At 42.2% G+C, this 20,223-nt stretch overlaps 1 protein-coding gene across 1 annotated transcript in view; it reads left to right on the forward strand.

The window, feature by feature from the left end:
• Window positions 1–20,223, forward strand: part of ptprua (protein tyrosine phosphatase receptor type Ua) — a 425,958-nt gene that overhangs the window by 253,644 nt on the left and 152,091 nt on the right. The window contains exons 7-8 of the mRNA XM_036562583.1: window positions 3,939–4,232; window positions 15,415–15,738. Of these exons, the coding sequence (XP_036418476.1) occupies window positions 3,939–4,232; window positions 15,415–15,738 (618 nt within the window). The remainder of the gene's footprint in view (window positions 1–3,938; window positions 4,233–15,414; window positions 15,739–20,223) is intronic.

Below are 20,223 nucleotides of genomic sequence, written 5' to 3' on the forward strand. Positions count from 1 at the left end.
GGACTTTTTTAAATGAGGCATTTAGGCTGCAGGCAAATTGGATTTGTTTCTCAAATAACGTTTTTGAGACGACTGTCCTGTTATTTGCAGGTGATCAGATTGGATTTGTATGTCCAGACATCACCAGTCTATCTGCATGGGTTGCCGTGGTAACGACATAGACGTCAGTAACTGTAGCTACACTGGTGATGCAGATTTCAAACGTGGATGCAGGAGAGATGGAGGAGCATCATCTCGCCCTCCAAACTCTTCAGAACTCTCTTCATAATCATGAATCTTTTGAGCTCTTCTTGAATCCCAGCACTTCCATCACCCTGGATTCAATACGTTTTGGACCACCTCCAAATGTTTAACAAAAACAAGAGAAACTTCTGTCAGGTGCAGTAACACCTTTAGGGGGCAGCACTGAGTAGATTTGAGCTGTTGTTTATTTATTGTTTGTTGTTTATTTGAGCTGGATACGTGTTTGTTGTCAGTTGAAAGTTCTCCAGTGTCTTAAGAAACACTTGTAGCTGCAGCTAAAGGACAATTTAGCGAATTCTTGACACTTCCAGGTGAGGATAAAGCCACCAAGAACTATTATATCATCCCTAAGTGCACGAAAATGTAAACTGCACTGGTATGCTGATTGCTAATTATTATTATTAGTTTGCTAAGATGACTTCGGCTAGTTATGCACCTAATGGTGGGAAATGAGCTGGAGCCAGATGGTTTCTGCTTGGGTCCGTTCTTGTTTTGTTATGTGTGGACGAATTATTAACCCATAATAAAAACCAATGCTGGTATCACGTATCGTGAAAACGTCCGCTGCTGATTTCAAAGACGCTTTATCTACTCGTGCTTATCAACTACTCATGCTTTGTTGAATCTAATAGTTCGTGTCCACGGCAACTTTTCCTCGCTGCATCCTGTTCGTTTCAAAGGACAGCTCTGACGCATCGTCTGGTGCAAGATAGTTTGTGGTGTAGCGAAATCTACCTCACCACGCAGTGAAAAAGTTCAGCTGATTTTAACTTCATGCAGTATTGCATTTTAACTCTTCATGCACAGTATTACATTTAGCCAATCAGGCATCCATAGACTGGTCTTCGTCACAAATGGCAACCATAACTTACAGAGTACAGAGCTGAAACTATGGACATACATCCATCCATCCATCATCTAAACCGCTTATCCTTCTGGGTCGCGATGGGGTGCTGGAGCCTATCCCAGCTGTCATTGGGCGGAAGGCAGGATACACCCTGGACAGGTCGCCAGTCCATCGCAGGGCAGACAGACATACACAGTCACACACACACTCACCTAGGGGCAATTTAGCACGTCCAGTTGGCCTGACTGCATGTTTTTGGACTGTGGGAGGAAACCGGAGTACCCAGAGGAAACCCACGCAGACACGGGGAGAACAGGCAAACTCCACACAGAAACGACCCCCGGTCGCCCGGCCGGGAATCAAACCCAGGCCCTTCTTGCTGTGAGGTGACAGCGCTACCCACTGCACCACCGTGCCGCCCTATGGACATACATAATAGTGAAAATATCTAGTTTTTACCGAACTGTTGACAGTCAAGGTTTGGTGTGAAGATGTTTGATTGAATGTAGTTTACACTGTTTGAGCGGGAACCAAAATTTAAACCATACAGAGCTCGTAGGTTACTCACCAAGATAGCTAGTTCGCTAGTGAGACTAAGCTGGTGTGGGTGACTGACGCATTCTGAAAATTATGAAAGCATAAAAAAGTCTGTTTTTGAGTCTCATTGTAAGTTTCTGTGCAACAGCAAACAGCCTGTCAGGTTGTTTACTGCCCCAGATACGTTCAGGACGGTTCCTGCATTTCCATAATGACATAGAAACGCCCACCAGAAGCGAGCAGAGAGATTCGGTTCAGCAGAATGCAGTGAGGAAAAGTGCGAGTGCACCCTTAAAAAACATGGTTCTGCAAGGGTAAAGACAGTGGTTCTGTATAGATCTGTGAACACATGCTTAAAGGGTTTTTTGCTTTATATAATGGTTCTTCAGATTAATGTAGAATGTGTTGTAGCACCAAAGAGGGTTCTGGTATTGTTAGGTTATTAAGCTTGTATACAACAGAAGAACCCCTTTTGTTGCTATATAGAATCCTTTTCAAAAAGGTTCTAAATAGAACCATGTACAACCCATTCTCCATCTGTCTGAAGAAGCATTTCATGATGCAAAGCATGCAAATGGTTCTTTGTGTGTTTATTGTTCTATTATAAAGAGTTATTCCTTTTACTAAAGAACCCTTGAAGAACACTGTAAAGAGTTTGTTCGGGAAATCCCGTCTACAAAAAGATGACTGGTACTTAAAAATCTCATTAATTCACTTGTTAATCCTCAGATCCTGCGTTATCAGGAAACCTCCCACTGAGCTGTATGTATAAAATACCGTTTTAACTTCATATCAGACACACACACACTTTTTCAGGCTTTCTTTGACCCCCCACCTCCACCCAAACTCCCTCGCACCCACCTCCTCGTAACATATCCCCACAGTGGGAAATGCAATAAGCATAAAAACCCTGAGAAGGTGCTGGCTCCATGCCCACAGAGAGAAATGTTCTTATTTAGTAAAGTCTTGCTGCTCTTCTCTCCTGTAGGCCTCACATGGAGAGCTCTGACCCACTTTGGCTCTCCTCCTCTGGCTCTGTCTGCCTGTTCTGGCCCTCCGGAGTATTTCAGTGGAACACATTTGGCTGGCGCTGCGAGCTCAGTAGATGTAGATTCGTTCTGTAATTTGCATTGTTTATTATTGGTCTGCTAATTGAAGTTTATAGACGTCTAAATGGAGCAGTCATGCACTCGGTGTCCGTATCCTAGCTTGTACGTCCACTGATTGGCCACTTTATGATCTCCACCTGCCTGATATATATATATATATATACGTTTTTTCACAAACACTGTATCACTCTGCTGAGATGCCGTTGCTAAGCAACGACTTTGACAGCTGCAGGAATGTGCGTATAAACACTGTGTCCACTCACTGTCCACCCTATAAGACACTCCTACCTTGTCAGTCCACCTTGTAGATGTAAAGTCAGAGACGATAGCTCATCTGCTGCTGCACAGTTTGTGTTGGTCATCCTCTAGTCCTTCATCAGTGGTCACAGGACGCTGCCCACAGGACGCTGTTGGCTGGATATTTTTGGTTGGTGGACTATTCTCAGTCCAGCAGTGACACTGAGGTGTTTAAAAACTCCAGCAGCACTGCTGTGTCTGATCCACTCGGACCAGCACAACACACACTAACACACCACCACCACGTCAGTGTTACTGCAGTGCTGAGAATGATCCACCACCCAAACAGTACCTGCTCTGTGAGGGTCCATGGGGGTCCTGACCACTGAAGAACAGGGTAAAAGGGGGCTAACAAAGTATCAGAGAAACAGATGGACTACAGTCTGTAACTGTAGAACTACAAAGTGCACCTATATAGTAAGTGGAGCTGATAAAATGGACAATGAGCGCAGAAAGAAGGAGGTGGTCAGAATGTTATGCCTGATCGGTGTGTCTGTACTGTGTATACATTTCCCCTGTAAGACACTGTTCAGTTACATGGCTTAATATGAGATACTGCAGGTTTGGTGTGCCTTTACTTAAATCTATGGCTGGTCAGTTATAAATAACTCTCTCTCCTCTCTCTCTCTCTCTAACAGCTCTTTCTGTGTAGGAGCATTGAAACATTAAAATGAGCCCCTTGACCAGAGAACAGGCACCACTGCATCTTAATTACAGTTGCTCTCGGAAACTGGCGCTGAACATTTGATCTCTCTACGGTTACTAAATTAGAACAAATTGGAAAATGTCTGCAAAGTGCTCTTAACTGCAAACCGTGTCCCAAAGCGTGACCAACACCTCCTCACTCACTGCTGCCCTCTCTTCTCTCTTTTCCTCTGTTCCTTCCTTCGTTTTTCCTCTTCTAGTCCCGCCCACCCCGATAGCCCCGCCCCAGCTGCTGCGGTCGGGCCCCACCTACCTGATCATTCAGCTGAACACGAACTCCATCGTGGGCGACGGTCCGGTGATCCGGCGGGAGATCGTCTACAGAGCCAGCCACTCTCCGTGGTCAGAAACACATGGGGTCAACGCTCTCACCTACAAAGTGTGGCATTTAGAACCGGACACGGAGTACCGCATCAGCGTCCTCCTCACACGACCCGGAGAGGGAGGAACCGGACCACCTGGACCTCCGCTGGTCAGCCGAACCAAGTGTGCTGGTAAGTGGGAACCAACACTATGATGTAAAATGATTATTTGCACAACGTCTTCGAAGAACCACTTTTGGTTCTCTAGAGAAGCGTCCATCAAAAACGTCTGAATGTGGACCTTTGTAAAGTTTTTAGAGCCGTCACGTAATGTAAAGGTTCTAGGAAGAACCCATAAACGTACATACACTCTTAAAAAGGTGCCAGACGGGATCTTTGCATGGTGGCAAAGAAGAACCAGTATTAATCTCCTTTCAGTTGATGGTTCTTTGGAGAACCATTTTTATAAATCAGATGTGAGAATGAAAAGAACATTTTTAAAGAACCTTGGTATAATGTACAGGTACTAGGAAGAATCCTTTTAATGTTCAGAGCTCATAAATAAGGGCGTCCAAAAGAGTTCTTTGCATGGTGCTGTAGAACAACCACTTTTGGTCTTCTAAAGAACCTTTAAATGGATGGTTCTTTAGAGAATGATTTTCGTATATGAGATGTTTGAGTGTGAAGAACCTCTGCATAATGTAGAGGTCATAGGAAGAACCTTTAGGTTGTTATAGAACCTTTAAAAATGTTCTTCACACTCACAAATTTCTTTTTCAAGCATGGTTCTTTAGGGAACCAAAAGTGGTTCACCTTTTGTGGAACCTTTTTTAAAGTGTACTGTTAAAATGTTTATCATATTAACAATTTTTGTTATTTTATGTACAATAACTACCAACACAGTGTGGATTAAAATACTAAAATCTATATGCTGGATGGTATTTTGAGATGTTTTATTCATTTCAGAAATGTTGTGAATTAGATTATTTAAATAATAAATACATAAATACTGTAATTATCTGTTTACTAAGGAAGTCCAGAGAGGCCATGGTGCAGTTACAATTTTCTGGATTGTTATCTTGAGATAACGAGTTAATTATCTTGTTATCTCAAGATAACAAAGTCGTTATCTTGAAATAATGAGTTATCTTCTAATCTTGAGATAACAAAAGTTGTTGCCTTGAGATAACGAGTTGATTATCTTGTGATCTCAAGATAACAAACTAATGTTTTAATCCACATTGTGTTAGTTGTTATATATATATATATATATATATTATATATATATATATAAAATAACAAAAATTGTTAATATGGTAAACATTTTAACAGCGCTCTACAAAAAAAGGTTCCAAAAAGGTGAACCACTTTTGGTTCCCTGAAGAACCATGCTTGAAAAAGAACTGTATGGGTGTGAAGAACCTTTTAAAAGATTTATAAATTATAAAGGTTCTATAACAGCTTAAAATTTCTTCCTAGAACCTCTACATTATGCAGAGGTTCTTCACACTCAAACATCCCATATACAAAAATCATTCTCTGAAGAACCTTCCATCCATAGGATCTTTAGGAGATCAAAAGTGGTTCTTCTATGGCAAACTTGTTATCTTGAGATAACAAGTTGTCTTGTGATCTCAAGATAACAAAGTTATTTATCTTGTGATCTCAAGATAAAAAAGTTATTTTGATATTACAAGATAATTAACTCGTTATCTCAAGATAACAATCCAGAAAATTATAGAAACAGCTCATGGCCTCGCTGGACCTTTACATGAGTACATCTCTGTCATGTGACCTGCCTTGAGATTTAATCTCCACTTTAAAAAAATATGCTGAATTCTGGGTATGAAGTTTAGTAGAGATTGATGTTCTGCAGCCATTAAACTGTCGCTGTCATTAAAAGCCTTTACAGGAGAAGAAGCACATATTTTAACTTTCATGCATGTTAATGAAACAAAATTATACTCTTTTTTGTTCAAACAATGTAAAGATAAAGTAAAAGCTGTACAACAAAGTAAAAATAAAACAGGTTTATTATGACAGTGACAATATAAGTCCACATGGCTGAACAATTCAAGGACAGCATGAAGGCCTGTTCGTTGGTCCTGTACAGTCCATAAGGGGTTTACAAGGCATGCTTCATTTAACGGAAGGTGATGTGATGGTAATGGAGGGTTGTTAAGGGTGTTTATAGCAGATGGAGCAAAAGTTCTGCTGAAACAGGCCTTTTTACGTGGTGCTGATATCTTCTGCCTTCTCTGTCTCCAGAGTGCAGTACATATAGAAACAATACTCCAGTGTTTCTCAGTCTAATCTCTTTCAGTCTAATCTGCTGCATGTGTACCATAGATATTCTGATATAAACTGAGTCTGTTCTACAGTTTCTCATTAGGCTGAATGAATAACCGACTCTAAATGTAGGTATTGTGATATAAACTGAGTCTGTTCTACAGTTTCTCGTTAGGCTGAATGAATAACCGACTCTAAATGTAGGTATTGTGATATAAACTGAGTCTGTTCTACAGTTTCTCGTTAGGCTGAATGAATAACTGACTCTAAATGTAGGTATTGTGATATAAACTGAGTCTGTTCTACAGTTTCTCATTAGGCTGAATGAATAACCGACTCTAAATGTAGGTATTGTGATATAAACTGAGTCTGTTCTACAGTTTCTCATTAGGCTGAATGAATAACTGACTCTAAATGTAGGTATTGTGATATAAACTGAGTCTGTTCTACAGTTTCTCATTAGGCTGAATGAATAACCGACTCTAAATGTAGGTATTGTGATATAAACTGAGTCTGTTCTACAGTTTCTCATTAGGCTGAATGAATAACCGACTCTAAATGTAGGTATTGTGATATAAACTGAGTCTGTTCTACAGTTTCTCATTAGGCTGAATAACCGACTCTAAATGTAGGTATTGTGATATAAACTGAGTCTGTTCTACAGTTTCTCATTAGGTTGAATGAATAACCGACTCTAAATGTAGGTATTGTGATATAAACTGAGTCTGTTCTACAGTTTCTCATTAGGCTGAATGAATAACCGACTCTAAATGTAGGTATTGTGATATAAACTGAGTCTGTTCTACAGTTTCTCATTAGGTTGAATGAATAACCGACTCTAAATGTAGGTATTGTGATATAAACCGAGTCTGTTCTACAGTTTCTCATTAGGCTGAATGAATAACTGTGAATCTGGTAACGTCTTCTTTCTCTGGTTCTTCTGACCTTCATAAGAATTGATTCATTAATCAATAAATGTTCCACTATGCGATTGCATTTGATTTGTCGATCTCAGTATTTGTTGGGAGCTGATTTACCGATCAGTCGGTGTCCCGTAATGTGAGGAAATGTGATTTGCTGATCAGCAGGTGTCCCAGGACTTGATAGAAGGTCTGAGAGAGGAATGAACAGTGCAGTAAATAAGGCAGGCTGAGACCTTTTGCCCTTGTGTCGTCTACATCTTACCTAATCTCGTCACTCCTGCTGTGTCTGTGTCCTCGCCTCGCCTCGCCTCGCGCTCTACACCTCGTCCTGACACCTGATGGCCAACCACGGTGTGACCCGCATCTCCTCTTACCCGACAGTGCGCACAGGGATGGGGGGGGCACTGCCTGGAGATCAGAGCTTCAGATTCATCAGTGTACTCTGCGGTCGCGCTAGACATTTGCAGTTGCAAAGCAGGCATGACGAGGCTGGTTAAGGACATCGTGGATGAAAAAAATCCATGTTGGTGCAGTTAGCAAGATAGCTAACTCGCTAATCATAAAGACAGAACAATGTCTTGTATTGTTCTGTCTTTATGATGTATAATTTAATTATACCTGATAATTATCTACACTGCAAAAACTGCCATCTTGGCAGGTTAAATTATCCTAAATGATCTAAAATCTCGAGGTGTTAAGTCTGTTATTTCTCACATGGAGATTGTTGAAAGCTTTTTTGTTTTGAACAACTTTTATATTTTTAATGCTAAACAGAAAACAAGATGCAGAGTGAAAACAGAGATACAAATGAATGCCCCCCCAACTCCCTCCCTACACCACCCATCCACCCTCAGTTGGTATGTCGACACATAGAAACAAAAGATAAACACCAAAAATCAAACATTAATTTGTGTATCGCTGCTGTCGGACCAAAACATTGTATCTCCAAAATGGTAACTTTAGAGGAGAAAGAAAAAACAAACCTCACTTTTAATGTAAGTCAATGGAACCAGAGGTTTTTCCAAGTCATTTTGGGTCGTTTCTTTTGGTCCATTCTTCATGAAATTTACCCAAAATATAAAGGACAGTAGATATCAAATTATGTCAAAAACTGAAAATGAAACCTTCTTTCTTTTTGTCCTAAGTGAAGATCTGAGTTGTCAAGATGAGATTTTTTTTACAAATTCATACTACAGAAGCAAATTAGCTCTTAATTTAGGAATTTTATCTTACAACATCTTATCTCAAGCTAGGAAATCTTAACCTTCTTGATCGAAGTCTGCCTAACAGCCGACCATATACACACAGCTGAAACGTAAACACGAAATCAAAATAATCAAGTTAGTTAACCAGACAGCTGCTGCTACTGATGTAAACAGGTAAAACTAAACTAAAGTATGATAAACTGTATGTTGTGAATACTGTGAGAGCGCCCCCTGCTGTTTATCAGAGCGTCGCCGCTCTCCAGTTTCAGTCTCCATTTCCCAAACGCTTTAGCCGAGCGCGCTAACGTTACTCCTCCTAATAAACAGACACACGTTCAGCTCCGTCTCCTCATTATTCACCACCATCACTGTAATATTTCATCATCAACATTAACACACGAAGGTGATCAGAGGGGCGGTGGAGATCGAGTCTGCAGCGTCTGAGATCTTTAAAACGCAGAGTTAGAAAAGAAAATCATCTCACAGTGAAAGCAGCGTTTTACAGTAGAAATAAATGGAGCTCATTATGCTGGTAGTGAACTATGCTGCTGACACAGCTGCCTAAAAACCATAGAAACGGACCTTAAACAGAAGTGAGGACCCTGTTGGGGTTCATCCTAAAGTTAGGACAGGATTTAGGAGGTTTAGTCTAGTTAGGATGTTTGTGTGCTGCTGTTTTCTTATCTGGAGTTCATGATGAGATTATGAAGGTAGGAACTGTTATTCTGTAATAGCAACTGTCCTAAACTGAGTCGTCATGGAGACCAAACAGATCAGATTTCAGAGTTAAGATGTTTCTCTAATACGGCCTCTGGTTTCAGTGCAGTAGTGTAACATGTTTGAGCATCTTTTTAAACACTTACTCAATAAATAAATAAGTTTAAGCTGAGTGTCTCGTTCAGGCTCAGAGATCACTCCCACTTTTCCGCACCTTTAAATAACAAAACGTCAGTGTTGCGCTGGGCACTCGCGCGGCTCCGTGGGGCCGCTGGAGGAAATCTCCGAGCATCTGTATGCTAAGTGTACCTGTTTAGTGCCTCCTCTCTTACACTCGTCCTATACATCACTGTCAGCTCAGCGCCAAGCTTCAATTCATCTCAGTCACTTACAGCAGCCGAGCGGCCTCAAAGACTGGATTTCCCGTCTCACATCCGCCTAATGTTCAACACGGAACAATCTCGTGTTTTACACGCTGATGGTTGTGACAAGTGTGAGGACAATTATTTTTTTCACAGTTGTACCTTTTTTTTTTACATTTATTATTAATTTTTTTTTTTTCAGGCATGAGAGAGTGTGTTAGCTGCTATTTTGTGTGCTGTTATTCCAAATCTCATGCTTTCTATCTGCACCGGTTATTTATGCCTGATACAAAGATCCACATATTTACCCAGTATTTAGTCCAAACTGCGCTCCCACAGTAAAAAGTATTTAAAAAACAATTAAGTATTCGGGGCTTAGATATTTACAAGGATTATGTTCTGATCTGGGGGTGGCACGGTGGTACAGTGGGTAGCGCTGTCGCCTCACAGCAAGAATGGCCTGGGTTTGATTCCCGGCCGGGTGACCAGGGTCATTTCTGTGTGGAGTTTGCCTGTTCTCCCCGTGTCTGCGTGGGTTTCCTCCCACAGTCCAAAGACATGCAGTCCGGCTGATTGGACATGCTAAATTGCCCCTAGGTGTGAGTGTGTGTGATTGTGTATGTCTGTCTGTCTGTCTGCCCTGCGATGGACTGGCGACCTGTCCAGGGTGTATCCTGCCTTCTGCCCAATGACAGCTGGGATAGGCTCCAGCACCCCACCGCGACCCAGAAGGATAAGCGGTTTAGATGATGTATGTATGTATGTTCTGATCTGTTTGAACCCAAGACATTAATAGAGACAGTAATAAGCTCAATATATACAAAATCATCATTTATAGCACATGTGTCAGGTTCCAGTCCTTGCGGGCCAAAACACTGCAGACTCCAGCACGCTGCCTCATGAAACACACCTGATTCAGCTCATCAGCTAATTAACAAGACCTTCATCACCTGAATTCAGAGTGTTAGATGAGGGTAAACACTGACCTCCACAGCACTTTGGCCCGATGTATAGGGTTCTCTATTGGGAGGAGTCTGTCCCAAACCCTAACCACTAAATTTACACTTCTGAAAATAACACTTACATTTTTAATCTGTTTTTGATCCATTTTAAAGTGAAATTGAATGATTTAGTTTATCATGAGTTTAATATTTAAATAATAATAATAAAAAAACTTTATTCAAAAAACTTGTCATGGTGGTGTAGGCAGAGCCTTATTTTAGCCACACCTCTGCATTTTAGAGCAGCTTTTTAGTGTTTGAATGTAAAATATGATGATTTTCTGTGTGAACAGCTGTTCAAAGCTGTGTTTGCTGGTCATGAACTGAGTTTCTGAGCTCAAAATGAGCTAAAATTGTCTCTGAAACAGTCACTACTGAAACATTTGGTACAGTTTGGGTAGTTATGACTGTTTCAGTAGTGACAAAATGGAATGTTCAATCATTTAATAAAAAAACATAATTAAGGTTTAGAGTCACTCAGAGCAAAAGGATTTTAGTCTGAAGTCCAAGATCAGTTAAAAGTATATCTATATAACTCATATTCTGCATCTGGCGTCAATTATGCTGGAGGTAATTTTGACAATAGCTAACCTCCCGATGGGATAATCATACATATTCATAAAAAGTCCTCTCAAAGCCATGGTGTGCAGCTCGCAAAGCGCATGTGGAAAAATATATCTGCATTTCAAACACATACAGTTATTACAAAGACCGTGGGAGAACACTGCAGGGAGTGGAGCTGCGTTAGTTGTTTTTGCCTTTTACCACCACTGTATAAAATCAAATATTCATAGCACAGAAATGAAAGAATTATGATACGCTTGTATTCACAGAATAACATATGTACATGCATAATTTTGCATGCTTGTGCGTATTGTGTCATGGCATGAAGATCACTAGGGTTTTGTGAATTGACTCCAGTGAGTGTGTAAATATTTGGACAGGTGTGAAGTGTGAGAGAAAGTCTGAAGGTGTCTTCGCTAAGCCAGTGTAACTGCGCCTCCGTTCATCTTTTCTCCTCGTTGTCACTCCTCTCACTTCACTCCTTCCTTCAGCTTTCAGGCCGATGTTTTACATGCAACAATGAGCTGGAGTTCGAGTCATTTTTAATGTAGTAAATTAATTAGTTTTTATTGGATAGCATATGTTTCTCTCTGGAGTAGTCTATGTAGACAACAAAGCCGGTCTAACTGAGTGTTTACACTGTTAGTAATAAAGGTTCTGTGCATTTTTCATTCATCAAGGTACAAACAGTGTAAACGTTCCCTCAAAGCTCCAACAGTGGTTTTAAGGTCTGATTGTGAACCTTAAATAAGTTTCTCCAGGTGAAAAGTTCGTATTTGTACCTTTTCATAACCGAATGTTTTAAACAGAACAGTAAAATAAAAGCCTGGAGACGAGACGGGGTGTGTGGAGTCAGTACAGCTTAGAACATATCATTTCAGTGGATTATGGTTCAGTTATGTTCCCTGACTAAAGGTACTGAGATGGAGCCTTGAGGGTTCCACCCCAGTGACGAGAGGGGCACTGACCCAGTGACAGTTTCATGCCTTTTTTTCTGAGAGTGTACTATAGCCAAAATAACAAGAAAGCTCACTAAAGAAAAGCTGTTTTACACTTCAAATTAGTCAGGAACCTCTTAACTGACCTGGTCATTACATCACATAATGAACAAACAAAAACATCATCAGCCCTCTTTGGGCTGTGGCCCATGTTTAGCCTCACTACTGGCATAGAACATGCACAAGGAACCCCCTAAACATAGTGGAACAACCTCCAGACCCAGTGTATCTCCACAAACAAGCAGCAAAAGCAAACATTTGAATGCAAAAATAAACATAAGCGATGTTTAAAGAAAAAAGCTGTGATATGAAGTTTGAGCTTTACGTTACGTTTACGTCACGTCTTCTTCTGTGAGTTTATTGGCTGGAGAAATCTGATCACTGTCTGACTCATGTAGACCTGGAGTTTCCCCATTATCTGATTACTCAAGAGCATGAAAACACACTGAACCAGTTACTGACACAATCTGATTTTGTGTGGTTATCGGATTATTAAGTGCACGTAAACACACTCACTGTTCTTAAACTGTTGGACTATTTGCTCACGCAGTTTTCCACAAAGTGGCGTCTGAGCATTTTGTGAATGTTCCTTTTATACCCAATCATATTTACCTCACCTGTTTACCTGTGGAAACAAGTGTTTTTTAACATTCCACAAATTTCCTAATCTTACATTGTTGACGGCATCAAATTAAGAATTAGCAGATATTTAATATAATAAAAATCAATAAAGTCAATCAGATATAAATATTTATTTTTTCGTGCTGTTTTTGATTAAATACCTGTAACAGTTTTCTGTTTTTATTTGTATTTTACCTCCTGTCACAACTTCTTTGGAGTTCGGTCTGTGTTTTGTGTATGTTTAGGCTAAACAAAACCATCGGAAATCATACATTTCCCATGGTTCATTATATTATTATGTAATTACATCACAGTTAGCAAAAATGTAATGAAAACAAAAAGGACACATTTCTTGAAAAAAGTGCTGTCAGATTTTGTGCATAAATGATTTGGGGAGTGTTATTTAGCTTGATTATGTATTGTGTGATAATAACGTTCTTCTCTTCGGCGCACTCTAAGCTAGCCATGATACCTGCGATGACCATGATGCCTCAGAATTAATCCTGTCCGCAGATCGTCCTCACATCACCACCTAACGTTCAACATGGACCTTGTAATAGTATTTTGGCTCATGACTGCACGTTGCCGTCTCTCTAGAGACACGTTTACTGTGGATGCGGTCGTTCCACAGTGGTGCAAACAGGTTAGGGTCAAGTCCGGATTTCAGATTTAGCAGCACCAATCAGGGCTGGTCGACTTCATGGTCTCAAAGTTGTGAGTAAGATTCGTCTTCAGGCTTCAATTTTGTCCATGAGTGCACCGCAGCGTGTTAGTATTTGCACTTTGCGTGCTGACATGTATGTGTAAGTGTGGTGGCCTGTCTAGTGTCGAGCCTCAGGACCCTCTGCAGATGTGTCTCATTAATTAGCTTAATGAGTGTGAGTGTGCTGCGGGCAGGCTGCGAGAGGGTGAATGGGCGAGAGTGGCCACTGTCGGTCTCACGCTGCACGCCTGCGGACTGTTGGGATGGCAGGAAAGCTGTGGTGGTCACTAACCGCTTTAACACTCACTAACCACTTTAACACTCATCGGCCACTTTATTGGAAACAACTACCTTGGGCTTCCACTCGCTGGCCACTTTATTAGAAACACCTACCTTGTGCTTCCACTCACTGGCCACTTTATTAGAAACACCTTGCTTGTGGTTCTACTCACTGGCCACTTTATTAGAAACACCTCCACTGTGCTTCCACTCACTGGCCACTTTATTAGAAACACCTTGCTTGTGCTTTCACTCACTGGCCACTTTATTAGAAACACCTTGCTTATGCTTCCACTCGCTGGCCACTTTATTAGAAACACCTACCTTGTGCTTCCACTCACTGGCCACTTTATTAGAAACACCTACCCTGTGCTTCCACTCACTGGCCACTTTATTAGAAACACCTTGCTTGTGGTTCTACTCACTGGCCACTTTATTAGAAACACCTACCCTGTGCTTCCACTCACTGGCCACTTTATTAGAAACACCTTGCTTGTGGTTCTACTCACTGGCCACTTTATTAGAAACACCTTGCTTGTGCTTCCACTCACAGGCCACTTTATTAGAAATACCAGTCTTGAACATTGATTGTATTCAGCCTTGAGATCGTTAGTGAGATTGTTAGAACATCAGGTACTGATGTTGGATGGTCAGTTCTGGGTCACTCCAACTCATCCAAAGGTATTGGATGGAGCTCCATCACTCCAGAGAACACAGTTCCCCTGCTCCACAGCCCAATGCTGGGGGGCTTTATACCCCTCTAGCCCACGTTTTAGGATCATGTGCTACTGATCCAGTGTGTCCATTCTATTTGGACAGGTAGTGCATACATTAGCACACTGATCAATTTTGCTGCCTACAATCATACGTGTGCGCAGGCAGGTGTCGGAGATGAGCCAGCGCGTCCATTTGTGTCTGTAATTAAAGCTAATGTACTCGTTCCCTCAGATGTGGTCAGGAGTGGTCCACCAAAATAAAGGATAAACAATACAGTTCACTAAAATTATACTTTTATATTCACACAGTAAGATAGACGAGAGAGAGAGAGAGAGAGATTGTGGGGAACAGAGAAATTAGAATATTCATATTGTTCTTTTTTTCTTCCTCTTTTTCACTGAAATTATGTTTTTTTTCTGGCCTGTCATGTTCCTTTCAGATCTGCAGCATGATGACAAACTGATCTCTCTCTCTCGCTCTCTTTCTCTCTCTCTCTCTCTCTCTCTCTCTCTCTTTCTGTCACAGTATCTCTCTCACAGTATCTCTCTCTCTCTCTCTCTCTCTGTATCTCTCTCTCTCTGTCTCTCTCTCTCTCTCCTTCTTTTTCTTTTTCCTGTCTTTTTCTCTTCATTGTTTTTACTAGCTTTCTTTTTTCTTTCTTTCTTTCTTTCTTTCTTTCTTTCTTTCTTTCTTTCTCTTTTCATCCATTTTATTGTCTTTTTTCAATTGCTCTTTCTTTCCTCCTTCTTTCTCTCTCTCTCTCTCTCTCTCTCTCTCTCTCTTTCTGTGCTATAATAATGTATTTCTGTGTAGCAGTGAGTGGAGTTTATGTACTTCAGTGTTTTTTCCATTTTCTGTACACAGCTAATCGATTTCAGAAACAATGATGCAATAGTAAGTAAAAATGCTCTCTCTCTCCCTCTCCCTCCCTCTCTCTCCCTCCCCTCTCTCCCTCTCTCTCTCTCTCCCTCTCTCTCCCTCTCTCTCTCTCTCAGAGCCCATGCGTCCTCTCCGTGGTCTGACCGCCTCAGAGATTCAGTCCCGTCAGTTGGTTTTGCAGTGGGAGCCTCTGGGCTACAACCTGACGCGCTGCCACACGTACTCCCTGTCGCTATGCTACCGTTACTCCACGGTGACGGGGGGCGGGGCAGGCAGCAACAACGCCACGGTGCGGGAGTGTCTGTCGGTGGAGAGGAACACGTCCCGCTTCACCCTCAGAGACCTCCCTCCATTCCGACTGGTGCACGTGAGGCTCGCATTGTCCAACCCTGAGGGCAAGAAGGAGAGCCGCGAGGTCACATTCCAGACAGAGGAGGACAGTGAGTACCGTCTCATTTACATATGCAAATCACACTATGAGAGACTTTCACATTCCTGCCCTCACACAGATAAAACCACAGGACCACAGGACAGAACCAAACAAGCTCACGCAGGAGAACCTGAGTCTCCGTATTACGTAACGAGCAGCACTTGTGTCTTGTCGTAGAAGAGTTTCTGAGGGAGGTGAAATCATGAGCAGGGCTGCCCCAACATGTGTCCAGTCGGCCAGTTGGCCCATGAGGATGTTTGACTGGCCCACAAGAAAGCCCCCCCACCCCCAATGCCATCAGACAACAAACATATCGCTGCTGTTGGAACAAAACCTTGTATCTCCATTTTTGTCATTAACCTCAACCCAAAACCTAGTCCTAACCCTAACCCTAACCTTAACCTCAACCCAAAACCTAGTCCTAACCCTAACCCTGACCTTAACCTCAACCCAAAACCTAGTCCTAACCCTAACCCTGACCTTAACCTCAACCCAAAACCTAGTCCTAACCCTAACCCTGACCTTAACCTCAACCCAAAACCTAGTCTTAACCCTAACCCTAACCTTAACCTCAACCCAAAACCTAGTCTTAACCCTAACCCTAACCTTAACCTCAACCCAAAACCTAGTCTTAACCCTAACCCTAACCTTAACCTCAACCCAAAACTTAGTCCTAACCCTAACCCTGACCTTAACCTCAACCCAAAACCTAGTCCTAACCCTAACCCTGACCTTAGCCTCAACCCAAAATCTAGTCCTAACCCTAACCCTAACCTTAACCTCAACCCAAAACCTAGTCCTAACCCTGACCTTAACCTCAACCCAAAACCTAGTCCTAACCCTAACCTTAACCTCAACCCAAAACTTAGTCCTAACCCTAACCCTGACCTTAACCTCAACCCAAAACCTAGTCCTAACCCTGACCTTAACCTCAACCCAAAACCTAGTCCTAACCCTAACCTTAACCTCAACCCAAAACTTAGTCCTAACCCTAACCCTGACCTTAACCTCAACCCAAAACCTAGTCCTAACCCTGACCTTAACCTCAACCCAAAACCTAGTCCTAACCTTAACCTCAACCCAAAACCTAGTCCTAACCCTAACCCTGACCTTAACCTCAACCCAAAACCTAGTCTTAACCCTCACCTTGGCCCTAATTAGATTGTGATTATTTTCTATAGATGAAGGTCCAGGGCTGTCATTTTGGCCAAGAAGACCAGACTATCCAAGCGTTGTTTGAGGTTCGAACGGTAGAAAGCCAGTGTGCCAGACTTCCAGTTAGCTGTGGTTGTGATGTTTGGTTGCTTCTGATTGGTTGAACTCATCTACAGAGAGTTCACAAGTTTTGGTCTGGTTTTGTAGTCGATATTTTCACCGATTTGTCAATTTTCTGCATGATTCTGTTGTTGCAATGTAATCAGAGAGATTCAGAGCGGTTTGGTGTGAAACGGTTCAGATGTCTTTACAGTGGTGGTGATAGGAACCAGGGGTCGCCATGACTACAACACAAATATAGACATTTTATTTACTATCCAAAACCACCAGTGAACCTACACGAGTCTTCTGAGTTTATATGGAATGTTGATGATGGAAAATAGTGGAAAATCTGAAATAATAAGTTTTCTTTGGGGACTATTTTGCCTCACAGCGCCCTGCATGTAAGATTTTTTAAAGCCAAAATCTTAAATCGTAAAACAGCGTCTCAGACATCAGGCAGTGAAATTAAGACCCATTTCATGTAGGAACTTTCTGTGAGGGAGCTTTTAGAGGTGGACGTCTGGTTCCTATCACCACCACTGTGAACAGCTCTGACTCTAGAACAAAGCATTTCACACCAAACCACTCTGAATGACTTTGTCTACATCTAAACCTTTTAATTATGCAGAAATTTTGAAAAATCCCCTTTAAGATAGAGTCAAGGACTCTCCAGAGGGAAGGCAAAGTTGACCAAGGCATGTCAGAAGTATTGTAATGTGCATTTTCATGGCATCGCGGGTGTTTAAATACCAGTGAAAGTGCCGCTGTTCTTCTGAACTGTTAAAGCCAAAGGCCTTAACGTGCCTTGACTAACTGCTACCACACACGTTTAATACAAACCTTCCTTTATTCATAATGCTAATGTGAGCCGATCAGTTGAAAGAGCTGTTACACTAATGTTAGGTTGTGTTTAGTGAATGTAAAACATTCACTTAGCATTGCTTACATTAGTATAAAGTGCTGGAATGGCCTGCAGCACACTCTGAAATTATCTCTCCAGTCCAGCACGGCGTGTTGCCGGCTCGGACAGCCTTAGTCAGCAGAGCCAACGTACGCTTACATTTTTCAGACAAACTAGCTTGCTTGCTTTTGTACACTTTTATTCAGTTCCATAGTTCGATTAAAACTTGCTCGTGCCCACTGGTGTCTCTGCATGGGTCAGTAAGCATAAGTCATCCATCTTCCCACAGACGCGCATTTATCTAACCAGTTATGACGTCAGGGCCTCTCGTAGGGCCCCTGCACGCCTGCAGTGCTCCGCCGCGCTACCAATTATAGCAGCAGCGCAAATATTGACTCTTGGAACGCTCGGCATCAGCATAACTAAATGGAGGATCATACTTTTAAAATGGGAGTAGATGAAAAATTAATCAGCCACGGCCACCAGCGAAACGGAATAAAGATTTTTGCTTATTTTTGCATTTCTATTTTGCCCTGTCAAACAGCAGATGAAGCACATTTTCATGCAAATGGGGAGAGATTAAACAAACTGGAGGTCAAGCGAGTGCCCCTCCATCCCCCCATGTGCAAATTAAAGACTCGCGTCCGCCGCTACCGAGAGGAAGGAAGACGATGAATCCGCCCAAGATGAATGTACCTCGTTTATCACTCTGGGGAGGATTCATACCATCTTTGTCTTCTGCTTTCCTCCAGCCTTGATTTTTATTTTTTTATTTACTTATTTTTTGCGTGAGTTTGTTTTCCACTCGGTCTGCCGCTGCTGATTAATTGCAAACAATGGCAACTTCCGGATTAATTCTGTAAATAAAAGTTTCAGAACCCGCGGCTCAAAGTTAAAAGCCCGCTGAGAGAATGGGAAGCGAGAGGAAAACGAGTGAGGACAGAGACCTCTTAATTATCAGCCTCTCTCCAGCACTCCGGTTTTGGCACATGAAGGCACTGAAGAGGAGAATCCAGCTGTTATGAAAGAGAAGGGAAATAAAGGAACGTCAGCAAGCGCAGCGTACTCCGGTTAGCGTGCCGAATGCTATCCTGCCCTCCAACACGGCGAGGGCCACGGCGCCGCATGGCTCAGTTTTTTCCTGCTCTCTCAAAAGCAGATTCATCAAAGCCACAAACACTTTTGTTCCTCATCTCTTGCTGCCAGAACGGTGACTGAGCTCACAGAATCGACTCTGACACATTTGGTGTAACCAGTGACGCTCACAGAGGAAAGATGCCTGCTGGGTTTGGATCTGGATTTGACGGATTTAATGTTTTTGACGTTTGTGGAACAAGCTGGTGTGGATTGGTGGTCCTGTTTGTCCTGTTCCTTATCTCAGATCTGTGCAGATCTTCCGTGGAGAGCCAGTCTCAGTACCATGGCTCTTTAAAATGATGCCTGTTAGAATTCAAAACTCCCAAGACCACGAAGTAAAAACTCCCTAAGATACGGTGACCAGACATCCCCGTTTTCCAGGTATAGTCCCCCGTTTTTGGTGACCTGTCTCTGGAAAAACACCAGAAAATCCTAAGAAAGGCCTGCAGCAGTGCAGACAGGGAGGCGTCTCACGTTGTGCTTGTTTTGGCCAGCAGAGGGGGCTGCTGCTATCAACCAACCACTTCTGCCACTCCCTCGCCTAGTTTTACAGAATACTGCTGTGTAAAAGCTCGCAAGTGTCCACTGAGTCCACAACATCACCACAAACGTCTTTTCAGGACACGAAGTGACCCAGGGGTTAAAGAGGGGTGGAGTTAAGGGACTGAATCGCTCTACCAGCTGATCGGGGGCTCTGATTTGTACAGACAGACAGTCTACTTGAATGCAGCACCATGAGATCCACAAACAGAGCATCATTTTAAACTGCGCCACTTTTTCATCCTCCATATGCGACATATGGCGTCTCCGTTTCTCCAGAACTGGAGCTGCCCAGGGGTGAGTTTAGGGTCTGGATACTGGGCTACAGCCACGGCTCTTTTTTTCTGTAGCCACGGGTCTGTTTTTCCTCACCATGGCAGCTGCTTTATGATTTTCTAACATGGGTTACAAAGTTACTTAGTTATTACCCAATTTTATCAGTCGGCCTTCACCATAGTTAATTGATAGTATTCTGATGACATCACAGTCGCACTGCCACCATTTTGGTAGGCAACTTCAAGTCCATTTAGCAGCTGTGGCTGTTTGTAATGAGATAACAAAGTCATAACCGATCCAGCAACGGCAGTAAAACATGTTTTTAAACACTTTTTTAAATAATTAAACACGTTGACTTGATTTCATTTGATTTGCGGTTCTAGG

This window comes from Colossoma macropomum, unplaced genomic scaffold, assembly GCF_904425465.1.
Source record: "Colossoma macropomum unplaced genomic scaffold, Colossoma_macropomum, whole genome shotgun sequence".
NCBI lineage: Eukaryota > Metazoa > Chordata > Actinopteri > Characiformes > Serrasalmidae > Colossoma > Colossoma macropomum.